The sequence below is a fragment of the Bos mutus genome, chromosome 7, assembly GCF_027580195.1.
Source record: "Bos mutus isolate GX-2022 chromosome 7, NWIPB_WYAK_1.1, whole genome shotgun sequence".
In the NCBI taxonomy this organism is placed as follows: Eukaryota; Metazoa; Chordata; class Mammalia; order Artiodactyla; family Bovidae; genus Bos; species Bos mutus.
Window position 1 is genome coordinate 57,584,087 of NC_091623.1, and position 17,987 is coordinate 57,602,073.

At 43.0% G+C, this 17,987-nt stretch overlaps 1 protein-coding gene across 1 annotated transcript in view; it reads right to left on the reverse strand.

Moving 5' to 3' along the window:
* VAV1 (vav guanine nucleotide exchange factor 1) overlaps window positions 1–17,987 on the reverse strand; it is a 68,150-nt gene that overhangs the window by 9,809 nt on the left and 40,354 nt on the right. Inside the window, exons 20-24 of the mRNA XM_005890710.2 lie at window positions 15,978–16,114; window positions 15,578–15,643; window positions 12,549–12,580; window positions 6,032–6,148; window positions 3,515–3,602 (exon numbers count right to left, since the gene is read on the reverse strand). Coding sequence (XP_005890772.1) covers window positions 3,515–3,602; window positions 6,032–6,148; window positions 12,549–12,580; window positions 15,578–15,643; window positions 15,978–16,114 — 440 coding nt within the window. The remainder of the gene's footprint in view (window positions 1–3,514; window positions 3,603–6,031; window positions 6,149–12,548; window positions 12,581–15,577; window positions 15,644–15,977; window positions 16,115–17,987) is intronic.

A 17,987-nucleotide genomic window follows, 5' to 3' on the forward strand; every position in this document is an offset into this window, starting at 1 on the left:
CATTTTTTTTTTTTTTTGGTTTTAAAAAATAAATATTTTTTAAAATTTCTTAATAATCATGGGAGGTAAATACATTGGTGAGGCCCCTATTTTATAGATGGAGAAACTGAGTCACAGAGAAGGCTCATCCAGGGTCACACGGCTAGAAAAGGACAGATCCAGCATTCAGTCCTAGGACAAGAGATAAAGTGTAGTAGCCAAAAGGTGGTCTCTATGTGAACGTGTGACAGTCACTCAGTCGTGTCTGACTTTTTGCAACCCGATGGACTGTACAGTTCATGGAATTCTCCAGGCCAGAATACTGGAGTAGGTAGCCTTTCCCTTCTCCCAGGGATCTTCCCAACCCAGCGATTAAACCCAGGTCTCCCAAATTGCAGCTGGATTCTTTACCAGTTGAGCCACAAGGGAAGGCCAGTCTCTATAATAAGACTCATCTGAATTCAAGAGTCAGATGTGTGTCATTTATGACTATTTCTCCCACAAATGTTCAAGCTCATCCTAAGAGTGGGGGAAAAGGCAAGTCAAAATTAAGGGACACTTTGCAAAACAAAATATTTTATATGTTTAAGAGTTCTAGACTTCAAAAATGCCAGTGTCCTAATTCATGTTGATGTTTGGCAGTGAAAGTGAAAGGTGCTCAGTCATGTTCGACTCTTTGCAACCCCATGGACTATAGAGTCCGTGGAATTCTCTAGACCAGAATACTGGAGTGAGTGGCCTTTCCCTTCTCCAGGGGATCTTCCCAACCCAGGGATGGAACCCAGGTCCCCCACAGTGCAGGCGGATTCTTTACCAGCTGAGGCACCAGGGAAGCCCAAGCATACTGGAGTGGGTAGCCTATCCCTTCTCCAACAGATCTTCCCAAGCCAGTGATTGAACCAGGGCCTTCTGCATTGCAGGCAGATTCTTTATCAACTGAGCTATCAGGGAAGCCCGATGTTTGGCAGAAACCAATACAATACTATAAAACAATTATCCTTCAATTAAAAATAAACACATTTAATTATTTTTAAAAGTGACACCGTCATAGGTGATGGGAGTGCCTTTTTTTTTTTTAACAGAGTATGGTTGTTATATGTAATTGAAATATTTTTCCAGTTCATTACAAGTGTGAAGAAACACTCAAAACTCTGGTTGTTTATTTCATCTTTGTTGGATTAACACATTCTCTCACTTGGGAAAACAAACAGACAAAAAAAACGCCAATGTCATGAAAGACCAAAGAAATAAATAAAAGACTGGGGAGGTCTCGCAAATTAAGAGAGACACTAAGGACATGAATGCAACGTGTGATTCCCCTGATTACATCCTGGGGATGAAAAGGCTATAATAAATGTAATTGGGGCCATCAGGGAGCTTGGAAAACCCACTGTATTAGGTAATAATTTTGTATCAACGTTCAACTCCCTGACTGTGATAATGATACGCTGGTGAGGGGAAAAAAAATTGTCTTGGCTCTTCAGATATGCATGCTAAAGTACTTATAGGAAGAATTTTTTAAATTTATTTTTAATTGGAGGATAATTGCTTACAATGTTGTGCTAGTTTCTGCCATACAACAATGTGAATCTGCTCTAAGTGTACATATGTCCCCTCCCACTTGAATCTCCCTGCCACCTTCTAACCCCTTCCCACCTCTCTAGGCCATCACAGAGAACCAGGGTGATCTCTCTGCGTTATACAGCAACTTCCTATGAGTTATCTATTTTGCACGTGGTTCTGGAAGAGGGCATGGCAACCCACTCCAGTATTCTTGCCTGGGGAATCTCATGGACAGAGGAGCCTGGCGGGCTACAGTCCATGGGGCCGTAAAGAGTTGGACACGACTGAAGCAACTTAGCATAGCGTTACACATGGCAGCGTGTATATTTCCACGCTGCTCTCTAGGTTTGTCCCGCCCTCTCCTCCCCACACTGTGCCCACAAGTCTGTTCTCTACATCTCCGCCCTGCAATAGGTTCATTGGTACCATTTTTCTAAATTATAGGAAAGATCTTGATATCTGCGAATTACTCCTAAATAGTGCAAAACAAATGTGTGTGTGTGTGTGTGTGTGTGTGTAGAGGCAGAGAGGGAGAGAAAGAAAGCAAAAGAGGAAGAATATTAACAACCAATCAGTAAAACCAGGTGAAAGGCCCACAAATATTCATGACACTATTCCAGTAACATCTCAGTAATTTTTCAGAAATAAAAAAAACGGGGGGGAGGAAATATTTTCAGAATAAAAAGTTTGGGGGAGAAAAAGATATGTGGAATCAATGAACAGTCCCTAACCTTTGGGGGAGTAAAGGATCTGTTTGAAGCTCAAATGAAATTTGAGACACCTGCCTCAAAAAAAAAATGCAGATATATGCAAAATTCTAGATTTTTTTTCCAGAGAATTCAAGCTCCTCAAGGATCCACAGACCATGGGCAGGATCCATGAGCCTTATCAATGGGCTTAAGAGGTCTAAAAGATAGCCCAAAATTGCATGGCAACAAATAGAAGCAAAAACACTTGAAAGGCCGCTGGATTCTCCATGAAATGGTCATTAAACAGGTTAAGGAGAGCTAAATCTTTTTAAATTGGGGTATAGTTGCTTTACAATGTTGTGTTCATTTCTGCTATACAGCAATGTGAATCAGCTCTATGTACATGTATATATATCCCCTCTTTCTTGGATTTCCTTCCCATTTAGGTCACCACAGAGCATTAAGTCAGAGAAGGCAATGGCACCCGACTCCAGTACTCTTGCCTGGAAAATCCCATGGAAGGAGGAGCCTGGTAGGCTGCAGTCCATGGGGTCGCACAGAGTCGTACACGACTGAGCGACTTCACTTTCACTTTTCACTTTCCTGCATTGGAGAAGGAAATGGCAACCCACTCCAGTGTTCTTGCCTGGAGAGTCCCAGGGACGGGGGAGCCTGGTGGGCTGCCGTCTATGGGGTCGCACAGAGTCGGACACAACTGAAGCGACTTAGCAGCAGCAGCAGCAGCAGAGCATTAAGTAGAGTTCCCTGTGCTATACAGCAGGCTCTCAGTTTTCCGTTTCACACATACTAGTGTATATACGCCAGTCCCAATCTCCCAATCCATCCTACTCCCCCTTTCCCACCTTGGTGTCCATACACTGGTTCTCTATGTCTGTATCTCTATGTCTGCCTTGCAAGAAGAACTAACTCTTGATGTCTGACAAAAATAGAGACTCTGACATTCTATGACACCAGATGAGAACTAAACCTCAGTTTTCCCCATCTGTGAAATGGGAACTCAGAGCTGAGCAAATGACCTGCAGTCCTAATGATAATATGTCTGGCACTCAACAAGTGCTTTGCAAATGATCACTGCAGCTACTGTTGTTATTATTATTATTCTCATTGTTGGTGATTAGAAAAACAAGTTTAAAGCCAGTTGCTCCATAGTGCCTCTTGGAGTGGTTATTCTGGATGGAGGAAAAGGGGTCCTAAGGTGGAGCCTCAGAGAGGGTCCAACTTAGACTCTGAAAGACTGGGGTTAGGGGTAGATTGACCCTTACCGTAAGTCCCCTGAAAGCTTTCTTTTCTGTAATCCGGTACAGTCCTTCTGCTGTCATGATTTTAATATGCTTGACTTCAACATTATACCTGCATGCAGGGAAAGAGAACAAGATGTCACTGAGACCTGAGTCGGGGAATTCAGGCCCATTTCCTGTTGCGTCTCAGTCCCAGGCTATAACCCCGCACCTCAACCATGGAAGAAGGGTACTTGGCTACTGGAGGGAACGGGCAACCACTGGAACCCAACAGAATCCCTTCCCTGGAGACTTTGCTGTTCTAAGCCTTCATTTCTTCCCCGTGTAATAGGAATCATCTTCCTTAACTCAGGGTTGCCGAGAAGTCAAATAGACTCTGTAAGCAAGGCATCCTTCTAGAATAGATTGAATGAAATCTCCACTTCCACAAATACAAAGGACCATAGAATCTAAAGGATGCAGGAGAAGGGAATTCATTTCCACCAATATGGCGGACCACAGACTAGTAAGGACCCAGAAGAGACATGAATTGGCAGGAGTGATTCTGTTTACATGAAGAATTAGATAACCAAAAAAAAAAATCTCCTACTTCAAAAAACCCCTAGAAATGCTGAGAGAAGAATGCTGAACTCTTAAAAAAAAAAAAAAGTAAGGGAAATCCCCCAAAGGACAAAATGAGGATGAAACTTAAAAGTATGTGTCAATTCAATTTTGGCTGTGCGATGCAGCTTGCAGGATCTCCAACCAGGGATCAAACTCAGGCCCTCAGTAGTCCTAACCATTGGAAAGTAAAAGTGTTAGTTGCTCAATCGTGTGCAACTCTTTGTGACCCCATGGACTGTAGCTCACCAGGCTCCTCTGTCCATGGAATTCTCCAGGCAAGAATTCTGGAGTGAGTTGCCATTTCCTTCTCCAGGGGATCTTTCTGACCAAGGGATTAAACCTGGGTCTCCCACATTGCAGGCAAGGCAGCCCCCACTGGACCACCAGGGAATTCCCTAGAGCATGCATCTTGACCACACAGAAATACGAGATGAGTTATTGTGTCCTTGTTGGGTAGAGAGTTGGCACTGAGACCCACCCTCATTCCAAAAGGCTGGACTGTCAAGTCAAAAAGCTACATCCTCAGGGGGGAAAACGTGTTCTAGAAAAACTCCACCCATCAGCACAGCGGGGACCATGAAAGCTTGTTTGTCTCAGACTCAAAATAGAGAAGTCACACTTAAGAATTCACCACCTTAACCTCACCTTCTTACGGGTTTAGCGTTTATACTTAAACCATCCCAGTATAGACTGGGAAACTAAGAATTAAACAAAACTATTTTAATCTGAAAAAGAAGTAAACTTGTTGGTGATTCCCAACGGAAGCAAATGCAAAATCTCTGGACACCCAAGCTGCAAAGATGCCCATGGGGAAAGCCCCACTTATCATCACAAGACAAAATGAAAAAACCAACAAGGAAACGAGTCACCACAAGAAAGAAGCTGCACCCAAAACAAACAGAAAGGCAGGACAGCCAGGGTCTGCAAGACTTGGGTCCAGACTGCATTTCTGCCTCTTATGGCATCACCCATCAATGGACATGAGTTGGAGCAAACTCTGGGAGATGGTGAAGGACAGGGAAGCCTGGTGTGCTGCAGTCCATGGGGTCACAAAGAGGCGGACAGTACACAGCATACAACAACAAAGAGTGTGCTTAATGTCCCCTTAGAGCCTTAAGAAGCATATCTTTTTTTTCTGTGGGTTACCAATCAATGAAAAGAAATAAAAAACAAAAATTAAAAACACACAGGACCCTACAGGAGCTCAATAAAAAGTGACTTGTTAACGTACGATAGTCAATCGTCTTGACAGGGACAGAGCAAAGGGACAAAGTAGGTGATTAAACACTCAATCCCACTAAGGGATGGTAAATAGAAAAACATGGGAGACCCCTGTAAGTTAATGATTACTCAAGAAAGCAGATATGCTTAACCACAAAACCGAGCAGGCTTGCTTAGCCACACAGGCATGTCACAGAGTCTCGGGATATGACCCAAAACAATAAAACGATGGTGACATGAGCCCCACCTCCTGTCCAGGGAGCTCAGTAAGTTAATGAATCCTAGGACATGCTCTCTGCACACAAGAAGAACAATAATTTGCGGACCACACAGGGACAAGAAAAGTCTCCTACTCAACCTGGGGGAGGAGGAGCTGATGCCGGAAGCATGACATCTATCTACTCAAGAAAGTCAAAGAAGTTCTCTTCCCCCTCCCCACTTTTCCTTTGTTTATGCAATTGTAGCCCAGTGAGTTCTTAGGGCAGAGCATTTCTGGCTCACCCTTTTGTAAACCTCACAAGCATCCTATCCTAATAAAAGTCACTTCATATCTATCACTTTGCCTCTCGCTGAATTCTTTTCCTGCACTGAGACATAAAGGACTGGTACTGGAGCTCTTCAGAGCCCTCAGAAACAATACCCAAATGGTTTCATCCTTCCTAAGCACCTGAAGTGCTCAGCTCACAAGGGGAAACGGACCAGGAAAGAAGAAATTACTTAATGCTGATGGCAAATTCCGCTGCATCCTTCACCCTCTGCCGCACCAAGAACGTCCCATCCGAGCGGTTGGTAAGAATGCTTTCCGCCCCGGCTCGCTCCATGGGGCCAGCATACCTGTCAAGACATACCAAGAAGAGAGGTTCACGTAACTCTGATAGGTAATCCTGGGGGAGGCAGTGGCACCCCACTGCCTCATTAGACACCTTTAAGTCACGCCCAAGCTTTCACAATTGGATTGCAGGAAACAACACAGTCCTTTGGGTGTAGCTACGTCTCAGTGCGATACAGAAAGAAATATATTTGTTCTCTATGCTCTCCACCCTTTCCTGGCATGCTGCTGCTGCTAAGTCACTTCAGTCGTGTCCGCCTCTGTGCGACCCCATAGACGGCAGCCCACCAGACTCCCCCGTCCCTGGGATTCTCCAGGCAAGAACACTAGAGTCGGTTGCCATTGCCTTCTCCATATAACTCCTAAAACCTTTGGAATCTCCAAAGTAATATGTCTTTTTAAAATTTTTATTTATTTTTCTTTTTGGCTGTGTTGGGTCTTTGTTGCTGCGTAGGCTTTTCTCTATTGGGGCACACGGGCTCAGTAGTTGTGGCTCCCGGGCTCTAGAGCACAGGCTCAATAGTTGTGGCACACGGGTTTAGTTGCTCCACAGCATGTGGGATCTTTCCGGATCAGGGATGGAACCAGTTTCTCCTTCATTGGCAGGCAGATTCTTTACCTCTGAGCCACCAGGGAAGCCCAATAAGTGTCTTTTTGTATGCTAATAAGCTGACTAGGGCTCTTCTTTTTTTAATATTTACTTTTATTTACTTGGCTGCCCTGGGTCTTAGTTGAGGCACGCAGGATCATCGGTCTTTGTCGCAGCTTGCAAACTATTAGCTGCATGTGGGATCTAGTTCCCTGACCAGGGATTGAACTCAGGCCCCCTGCATGGGGAGCTTGGAGTCTTAGCCACTAGACCAGGGAAGCCCCTGGGGGCTCTTTAATAGGCTCAGGATGACAGTTAGTAGTCAGAAGAGCCATGTGATTAGAGGCTTGAAACTTTCAGCCCTGCCCCACCTCCACATCTGCGAAGATGGAGGTTGAGTCCATCACTAACGACCCATAATTTAATCAATCTTGCCTATATAAAGATGCCTCAACCGAACTCCAACCAAACAGTTTTGATTTTTTTTTTTGCAGGGGGCGGGGGTGGGGGTGGGCTGGAGATTCCTAACCACCACCACTCGTCATGTGGGATCCTACTTCCCTGACCAGCGATCAAACCTGTGCCCCCTGCATGGGACGTGCAAAGTCTTAACCACTGAACTACCAGGGAAGTCCCAACCAAGGTGTTTGAAGAGATTCGAGGTTGGTGAACACAGAGAGATACCAGGGTGGGGGTGGGTGCAAGCCCAGAGACGGCATGGAAGCCCTGTCCCATTTCCCCCTACCTTGCCCCAAGCAACTCTTCCATCTGACTGTTCCTGATTTGAATCCTTTGATAATAAACAGTCTAGTAAGGAAACTGTTTCTACAAGTTCTGGGAGTTTGTGTTAGCAAATTATCAAACCCAAGGACGGGGCTATGGGAAGCTCCCATTTGTAGCTGGTGGGTCAGAAGTCTGGGTGACCCAGGCTTGTGATTGTCATCTAAAGTGGAGGGCTACCTCTTGAAGTGTGTTAGTCACTCAGTCGTGTCCGACTCTGCAACTCTATGGACTGTAGCCTGCCAGGCTCCTCTGTCCATGGGATTCTCCAGGCAAGAATACTGGAGTGGGTTGTCATTTCCTTCTCCAGGGGAATCTTCCCAACCCAGGGATTGAACCCAGGTCTCCTGCAGTGCACGTGGATTTTTTTTACCATGTGAGCTAGGTAAACCGAGCTAGAAACCCAGCCCTTAATCTATGGGACTTGTCGCTAACTCCAGACAAATCGTGTCAGAATCAAATTGAATCACAGCACACCCAAGCTGGTGTCTGTAGAATTAGAGAATTGTTAGGTGCGGAGAATAAAAAAAAAAAAAAAAAACCCACATTTGGTTTCAGAACTATTGAGAGTATGAGTATAGAAAAACAGGTGTGGGGTTTTTTTTTTTCCTTTTACTCTGAAATTTGGCATTTCTGGAAAGGTATTTACTGAGTGCCCATTGTCTGCCCATCTTTGTGGTCACCAGGATGGAAATAGGATGAGGAGAGTGAGACACAGCCTCAGGTACAAAAATTAAAGGGCAAGCCAAAAAACTCAGTCACCAGGATAAATAACAACAAAGAAAATAAGTAGCACTTTAATGCAATATTTTCTAAATCGCAAAAGCAACCATACAAAGGAATGAAGTACTGATTAAGTGCTACAAGGCGAATGAACCCTGAAAACATGGTGCTGAGTGAGAGAAGCCAGTCACAAAGGGCACACAGGATAGAATTCCATTTATATGAAGCACCCAGAACTGGCAAACTCATAGACACAGAAAGTGTGTTCATGGTTGTCAGGGCTTGGAGAGGGAGAGGAGGGGTCACTGTTGACAGGGGGGCAGCGAAAATGTTTCGGAGCTAGAGAGAGGTGCTGGTTGCATACCATTGTAAATGTACATTTAATATAAATGTGAAAAGTAAATAGAGATGTGACTATGAATATAATTATGCTATAAGTGCAAATATACAACAGAAATAATACATATTAATTATATATAATATATAATTATATATGATGTATCAGCAAGAATATGAAATATTAATAGCATAAATTTAAGTATATAACATAAAAATATATATTAACTACAGATAACACATAATTATAAGTCATAATTATATAAATTATATATATAAATTATATAAATATGATGTCATAATTATATAAATATGATGTCAATGTGTTTATGCTATAAATATAAACATTAATATATAAATACATAATATATATTATATACTATACAATTACGGAGAAGATGATGGCACCCCACTCTAGTACTCTTGCCTGGAAAATCCCATGGACAGAGGGGCCTGGTGGGCTGAAGTCCATGGGGTCGCTAGGAGTCGGACACGACTGAGCGACTTCTCTTTATTTTTTCACGTTCATGCATTGGAGAAGGAAATGGCAACCCACTCTAAGTGTTCTTGCTTGGAGAATCCCAGGGACAGGGGAGCCTGGTGGGCTGCCATCTATGGGGTCGCACAGAGTTGGACGCGACTGAAGTGACTTAGCAGCAGCAGCATACAGTTATAGACAGTATGTATGGAATTAGTATGCAACATAAATAATATATACTAGCTATATATAATGCATTTATGATATAAATATGAATTATTTATTATATATAAAATGAATGTGTATGTAAATATATAACAATTTATATTATATACCATATAATTACAGATAATATATGTGTGAATATGCCTATATGCTCTAAGTGTGAATATAACATAAATAATATATGTTAATCATACATTTTTGTTGTTAAGTCTCTAAATCGTGTCTGACTCTTTGCAATCCCATGCACTATAGCTGGCCAGGCTTCTTTGTCCATGGGATTTCTCAGGCAAGAATACTGAAGTGGGCTGTCATTTCCTTATCCAGGGGACCTTCCCGACCCAGGGATCAAACCTGCATCTCTTGCATTGTCAAATATTGGCAGGTAGATTCTTTATTGCAGAGCCATCAGGGCTTCCCATAATATAAACATATAACCTAATATGTATTAATTATATATATATATATAATTACATCATATATTTTAATATATAACTACTTACATTATTGGCTGTATATTTAATATATAACTAACTACATTATAAGGCTGTATATTGTCACCCTGCTTATTTGACTCATATGCAGAGTACAGCATGAGAAACGCTGGGCTGGAAGAAGCACAAGCTGGAATCAAGATTGCCGGGAGAAATATCAATAAGCTCAGATATACAGATGACACCACCCTTATGGCAGAAAGTGAAGAGGAACTAAAAAGCCTCTTGATGAAGGTGAAAGAGGAGAGTGAAAAAGTTGGCTTAAAACTCAACATTCAGAAAACGAAGACCATGGCATCTGGTCCCATCACTTCATGGCAAATAGATGGGGAAACAGTGGAAACAATGTCAGACTTTGTTTTCGGGGGGCTCCAAAATCACTGCAGATGGTGATTGCAGCCATGAAATTAGAAGACGCTTACTCCTTGGAAGAAAAGTTATGACCAACCTAGATAGCATATTAAAAAGCAGAGACATTACTTTGCCAACAAAGGTGCGTCTAGTCAAGGCTATGGTTTTTCCAGTAGTCATGTATGGATGTGAGAGTTGGACTGTGAAGAAAAAGAATTGATGCTTTTGAACTGTGGTGTTGGAGAAGACTCTTGAGAGTCCCTTGGACTGCAAGGAGATCCAACCAGTCCATTCTGAAGGAGATCAGCCCTGGGATTTCTTTGGAAGGAACGATGCTAAAGCTGAAACTCCAGTACTTTGGCCACCTCATGCGAAGAGTTGACTCTTTGGAAAAGACTCTGATGCTGGGAGGGATTGGGGGCAGGAGGAGAGGATGAGATGGCTGGATGGCATCACCAATTTGATGGACGTGAGTCTGAGTGAACTCCGGGAGTTGGTGATGGACAGGGAGGCCTGGTGTGCTGTGATTCATGGGGTTGCAAAGAGCTGGACACGACTGAGTGACGGAACTGAACTGAACTGAACTACATTATGCAATATATAGTTATATTGATAAATGTGAATATGTAATATAAATGTAAATAATAACATAAATGCCACTTTAAATGGTTAGTTTTATGTCATGTGAATTTTACCTCAATTTTAAAACTAAATTGAAAAAAAATCTGTGATGAATAAAATGTCAAAACTTCAAATAAGGACAAGACCTGACTCTGCACGTGCCTGGCTGACCGAAATTCACCTTTCCCTACTCCCAGCCCTGTCATATCCTGACTTGATTTACAGTGTTGATAGTTTGCCCATCATAGCTGTTTTTTTTTTCCCATTGCTTTTGTTTTTTTAAAACATCACATTAAAAGAGTATGGCTCACACACACACACACACACAAAAAAAAACAGTGTGGCTCTCAAAGTCTGAGGTTTTGGCACCCCCTTAAATCCTTGCTGCACCCAAAGTCAGGGTCTCGCTCTCTCCTCTCCCCAGTTCCAGCCGCAGTGGCCTCATTTTACCGCATCTGGCCAGGCAGGGATAGAGTGAGCGCCCTGCCTCAGGTGAACACAGTTTAAACCCTGGATCTGCCACCCAGTTGCTCTGTGACCTCGGGACCTGAGTGTGCTCCTCCCAGCCCTAATTTCCTTCGCTGAAAAGAGGAGATAAAACTGCCCATCACAGAGGAACATTTTTGACAAAAGGCAAAGACGCAGTTGAAGCGCCTCATACTGGTGTGTGTTTACCACACGGGAGTGTTATTAGGCCCTTTGTGTAATAAGGTTGGGCTTTGAAGCCCAGCAGACTTGGGTTCGAATCCCACCTCTTTCACTTCCTTGCTTTGTGACACTGACCAAGTTACTTGCTGCTCTCTGAGTCTTGGTTTCCTCCATTGCAGAAAGAGATTAAGAGGAGTATGCACTCAAAGCATTATTACAAGAATTGCCCTTAAAATGCTGACACAGTGGTCATAAAAACAATACCACAGTCTAGGATACCAATCATTGTAAAATACACCATGCTTTCACGGGCAATTATGAAATAAAAATTACTGGTTTCCCTAGTGGCTCAGATGGTAAAGAATCTGCCCAGAGAAGGGAATGGCTACCCACTCCAGTATTCTTGCCTGGACAGAGGAGCCTGGCAGATTACAGTCCATGAGGTCACAGAGTCTGACACGGCTGAGCAACTTAGCACACACACGCACCCATAAAATTAGGCAGAAGAACTGAGACACCACTAATTGTAAGAACTATTCCAATGCCAGAGGCGTTAAATATTGAGAGCAAAAAATATGCATTTTACAATGGATGAAATGTGGTCATAACAGCTAATGCTAATAAGAATAGATAATAAAGTGCTTTTTGCATGTCAGGAATAGAGCTAAGCACTTTACAGGCTCATGGAAACTTCTTAACAGCCCTATGAATCAGATATTGTTACCAATCTGTTTTCCAGGGAGGAAAGCTGAAGCGCAGAGAAGCTGAGTTACTGGCTAAAGGTCACACAGCTGGATGATGTTAGAGTCAGGATTGGAACCAAAGTCAGTGGGCTCCAAAGCGACAGTATAAACCTCCATCCCTCATTGTACTCTAAGCAGTAGGTTCTCAAAAAAAGGCAGGTGGAGAGGGAGAAGAAGCTCCCATTATATTGTCACCATCGTTTTCTTTACATTAGAACCGAATATCCCAAAGTCAAGGACCCTCTTTGGTCTGTGCTCTCTCCTCAGCAGCCCCTGGTGTAGGGCTGGACCCAGTAGTTAAGGCCCAAAGTTTGAAGAATGAATAACTGACTTGTTTGCAGCCCCTTGTGGCACCCCAATGTTCAGCCCAAACATCCACCCCAAAGCACTCCAAGTTAAAAATAAGATGGTTCTACTCACCAGAGATGAACGGACAGGTCCTGAGGGGGACCCTGGGGACACAGACAGAGGCGGAGACTTAGGGAAAAGGGTTCAGCATGGCAACAGACTTCAGGACACTGCATTCATTCATTCCACTATCACGTACTGGGTGTCTATTACATGCCGGGCACTGTGCTCTTCTCTGGAAATACAGCTCCAGAATCCAGTGGGAGAGATCAGTCCACCCCTCCCAAATGAATCAGCTTTAAAGAGACAGTTACGTGTGTAGGCAGAAATTGGAAAGACGTCCAGATCTTGATGTGTGAATGCCAAGTCCCACCGAAAGGATCCTGGCTCCTTGGGAAAATGGTTGATTCCAAGATTGGGGCAGAAGGAGTACAAGAGCAGTGTGCTCTTGTGCTAAAAAGTAAAGAAGGGCTCAGAGAACAATGAGGTTATGTCAAAAGGACAGAGGAGCCAGCCTGAAGGGGCTCCCACTGGTCCAGTGAACCAGTGAAGTTGCCCAATCATGTCCAGCTCTTTGCGACCCCATGGACTATAGCCTCCCAGGCTCCTCCATCCATGGAATTTTCCAGGCAAGCGTACTGGAGTGGGTTGCCATTTCCTTCTCCAGGGGATCTTCCACACCCAGGGATCGAACCCAGGTCTCCCACATTACAGGCAGATGCTTTACTGTCTGAGCCACCAGGGAAGCCCTAAGCCCACTGGTCCAGGCCAGGACAATATGAAAATAAAAATCCAGGAACATTTCCTGAGATAGATACCAAACAGATACACAGATAGACAGATAGATGATTGATACAGAGATGGCTATATAGATAGATACATAGATAATGGATGAATACACAAGTACATAGATACACAGATGGTTGATTGGTATATACATAGATACACAGATAAATACATAGATGATTATTAGATAGATCCATAGATAATTGATACATAGATGCAAATGGATACATGGATAGACACACAGATACATAGATATGCATGAATCTGTCAGGTAACTGACAGATTCATAGATACAAAGATGATTGATTGATTGATAGATACATACATAATACACAGATACATAGAAGAGACAGTTCTTTACAATAGAATATCAGCTAATAACTTAGGAGGAATGATGGAGTTAGAAATACATAATGCAACTCCACAATGGAGAAAGGACCCCAAGCCAAAAAAAAAAAAAAAAAAAAGATATTTTTTGGAAAATTGGTAAAGTGTAAATACACACTCTGAATTATGTAATATATAATTTATATATTATAATTTCTAATATGTGATAATTTATAATAGTAGAATGTCCATGCTGAATTTCATGTTTTCAAAAATCACACTATGTATATACAAGAGAAAGTTCCTGTTCTCGGCAGGTATTCAGATTAAAGAGGAAATGTGTCTGTAAACTTACTTTGAAGAGTCTCAAGAAAAAACAAATAATAGACATTTTCTATATAAATGAAATGTTCAGAGAAAGATGACAGAGACAATGAGACAAAATGTTAACAATTGGTGATCTGACTAACAGATGTATGAGCATTCTTTGCATTATTCTCATGACTTTTCTGGAAGTCTGAAATTACATAAAATGAAAGCAAAAAAAAAAAAAATGGGAGAGACTTTCTGTCTGCAGGCTCCTATGAGGGCTACAAAGTGGTCAGTGGGTAGTGAGGAAGAATGAGGTTTGGGGAGAATGGGGAAGATTTGACGTCATTATCAAGACGAGGAAATCAAGAGAATGGGAAACAGGTGAAGAAAGACAAGCACCAGGCAGAGCGGTGGGCAGGCCTGGTCCCTGCATGAGGAGGCCTAGGGGACACGACCCCGTAGATGACTCTGTTTGGTGCCTCTGAAGGAATGCAGGGGTTGGCCAGCCTTCTGAACCCCTGTTCCTTCCCCAAGTGATGGAGAAGATTCAAGGATGGAGGTTCTTTAAAAAACTAAAAACAGAGCTACCATACGACTCTGAAATCCCACTCCTAGGCACATATACAGGGAAAAACATGGTCCAAAAGGATACATGTACCCCAATATTCATTACTGTGCTGTTTACAATAGCCAAGACAGAAGCAGTCTAAATGTCCATTGTCAGGGGAATGGACAAAGAAGATGTAGTACATATATAAAACGAAATATTACCCAGCCATTAAAAAGAACAAAATAATGCCATTTGCACATCTCTGGTGGCTCAGATGGTAAAGAATCCACCTGTAATGTGGGAGACCTAGGTTCGATCCCTGGGTTGGGAAGATCCCCTGGAAGAAGGCATGGCAACCCACTTCAGTATTCTCACCTGGAGAATCCCCATGGACAGAGGAGCCTGCGGGCTACAGTTCATGGGGTCACAAAGAGTCAGACAGGACTGAGAAACTAAGCACAGAGATCGTCATACTGAGTGAAATAAGTCAGACAGAGAAACAGAGACATCGTATGACATCCATTTTTATGCTAAATCTAAAAAGACATGATACAAATGAACTTATTTAGAAAACAGAAACAGACTCACAAGAACTTAGAGAATAAACTTATGGTTGCTGAGGAAAGGATGGGAGAAAGGGAGGGTTGGGAGTTTGGTATGGACATGTATACCCTGCTATATTTAAAATAGATAACCAACAAGGATCTGCTGTACAGCACAGGGAACTCTGCTCAATGTCATGCGGCAGCCTGGACAGGAGCAGGGTTTGGGGGAGAATGGATACATGTATGTATGACCGAGTCCCTTTTCTGTCCACCTGAAACTATCACAACATTGTCACTGACTATACTCCAAAACAAAATTAAAGGTTAATTTTAAAAAGTCATATGTTCATGTGTATGTAATAAAAACCAAAACATTGAAAATAAAAAGAACCAAGGAGAAAAGGACTGGTCATCCTTCCCAGGGTGAACCCCTCTCTGGGCTCAGTCAACAAGGTAGGGAGTGACACGCCATGATGGGCAGCCCCTCCTGATCTCAGGAGCATTCCCCTCAATGCTGCCCATCCTCACAGGACGCCCTCTGCACCCCCGTGCCCTCACTCCAACCAGACCGAGGCACTCACATGCACGTAGGGCTTGACCCTATTGCAGGGAAACCAGCCGACTTCATTGGTAGATATATTCCTTCCCTAAAAAGATGGAAGGGAGAGATGGACAGAGAGGTTACAGGCAGCCACAATGCTTGTGTGTATTCATCTTTCACCCAACAGCCACTCTGCTTGGCCATCTACCTCTCCATGACCTGGAATGACCCAGAGAGGGACCAACCAGTATCAACTTCTGGGAATACCACCAGCCCAGAAGGGCCAGGTCAGCCCCACAAATCCCCATAGACATCACCCTGCCTGGAGCAAATTTCCATTGCCAGAGTTCAGTGGGAGCATGATCCCACTCCCGAGGCCACCTACACCCTAACCCCATGTTCAGGTCCTTCCCCATCATTCCCATGGCCCCAGCCTGTACCTCCCACCAGTTCTGTTCGGCTTCAGCCTTAGTGAGCTCCACAATGTCTCCCGGGTTGAGGCGCAAAAAAGGTCCAATGGCTCCAGGGGGTGGGGGCAGCCCGTAGTATTCCTGGCACACCTCCATCTTGGGCAGGCCTGGAGGGGAGGGGAGGGGATGATACAGAGAAGTCCAGGACTTTCACATCCAAGTCTCGCCACCCAGCAGGATGGCAGAAGGTAAAAAGACAGATGATACCAAGTGGCAGCAAGGATGTGGAGCAACTGGAAGTCACCTGGATTCCTGGATTCTCTTTTTTTTTTTAATTTGAAGAAGTTTTTAATATGAAAACATGTAAAATAATTTTTTTTGCATAAACGGGAAGGGTGGCCATGACTCCACAGCTCATTCCTGCTTGACTAGTAGGAACCCACTTTGGAAAACTGCTGGGCAGTGTTCACTGAAGCTAATTCCACTCATGAATACATCACCCAGAGAAACGAAACACAGGTCCCCAGAGATTCATGACGAAGAATGTTCACAGCAACTCTATTCACAAGAGCTAAAAAATGTGCAACATACCCCATGTCTTTAAGAAGATGGATAAACACAGCATGAAATAATCATATCATGGAATACGATACAGCAATGAAAAAGAACAAGTGACTGCTTCAAGCAGATACGCTAATACGCTGTGAGAGTCCATGCTATACAACTTCATTTGTGTGAAGTTAAAGGGCAGGCAAAACTAATCTGTGCTGATAGAGGTCAGAAAGTGGTTCCTTCTGGGAGACAGGGCAGACTAGCAGTAAGTATGACCAGCACCAGCCAATAAAACTTTCCATGATGATGAAAGTGTCCTATACATTGATCTGAGTGGTGGTTACATGGGTAGAGATTCAGTGAGCCATACTCTTAAAATTTATTCATCGTACACACCTTATGGTATGTATTTTCTATCTCAGTAGAAATATTTCCGTCGCATAGAACATTACATATATATTATATATATTTCAATAGGAAATTATAGAAAATTACATATTTCTGTCTCAATAGAAAATGATAATTATATATATCCACATAAAATGGATATGAGCAAGAGTATGTATATATATATGCAAACATATATGTGAATATATACATATGTTTAAGTATCTGTATGATGGATATATACACACATACACACATTCATATATATTACCTCCTACTGAGGACATCTGGGTTGTTTCTGGTTTTTGACCAGTAAAGCTAATATATACATTTTTTTATACAGCTGATTTTATACATATATATTATTACATTCGGAGAAGGCAATGGCATCCCACTCCAGTACTCTTGCCTGGAAAATCCCATGGACGGAGGAGCCCGGTAGGCTGCAGTCCATGGGGTCACTAAGAATCGGACACGACTGAGCGACTTCACTTTCACTTTTCACTTTCACACATTGGAGAAGGAAATGGCAACCCACTCCAGTGTTCTTGCCTGGAGAATCCCAGGGACAGGGGAGCCTGGTGGGCTGCTGTCTATGGGGTCGCACAGAGTCGGACACGACTGAAGTGACTTAGGAATTATTACATTATATACATATATAGTATATATCATATATGTATTCCCACTGTTGACCATATTTGAGTTGTTTCTAATTTTTAATTGTTACAAATAAAGCTGAAGTACCTATAGCTATAGATATAGAACTATAGCTATCTATAGATATCTATCAAGATAGATATAGAATGACAGATATGAAACTGAATCTTTACATTGATTCTGAGCAAAGAGTTTATTTTTCTTGGCCACACCAAGTTCTTTTTTTTTTACTCTGTGGCCACACTGTGCAGCATGCAGGATCTTTGCTCCCCGGCCGGGAATCAAATCCGCACCTCCTTCATTGCAAGGCAAATTCTTAACTACTGGGCCACCTGGGAGGTCCCCCTTAGTTCTTGAATAAAGTCTTGCCCTACTCACCTCCTGCTTCTTAGGCTTTGCATATGCTGTTCCCTCTGCCTGGACCACTCCTGCCTCCTCATCCGT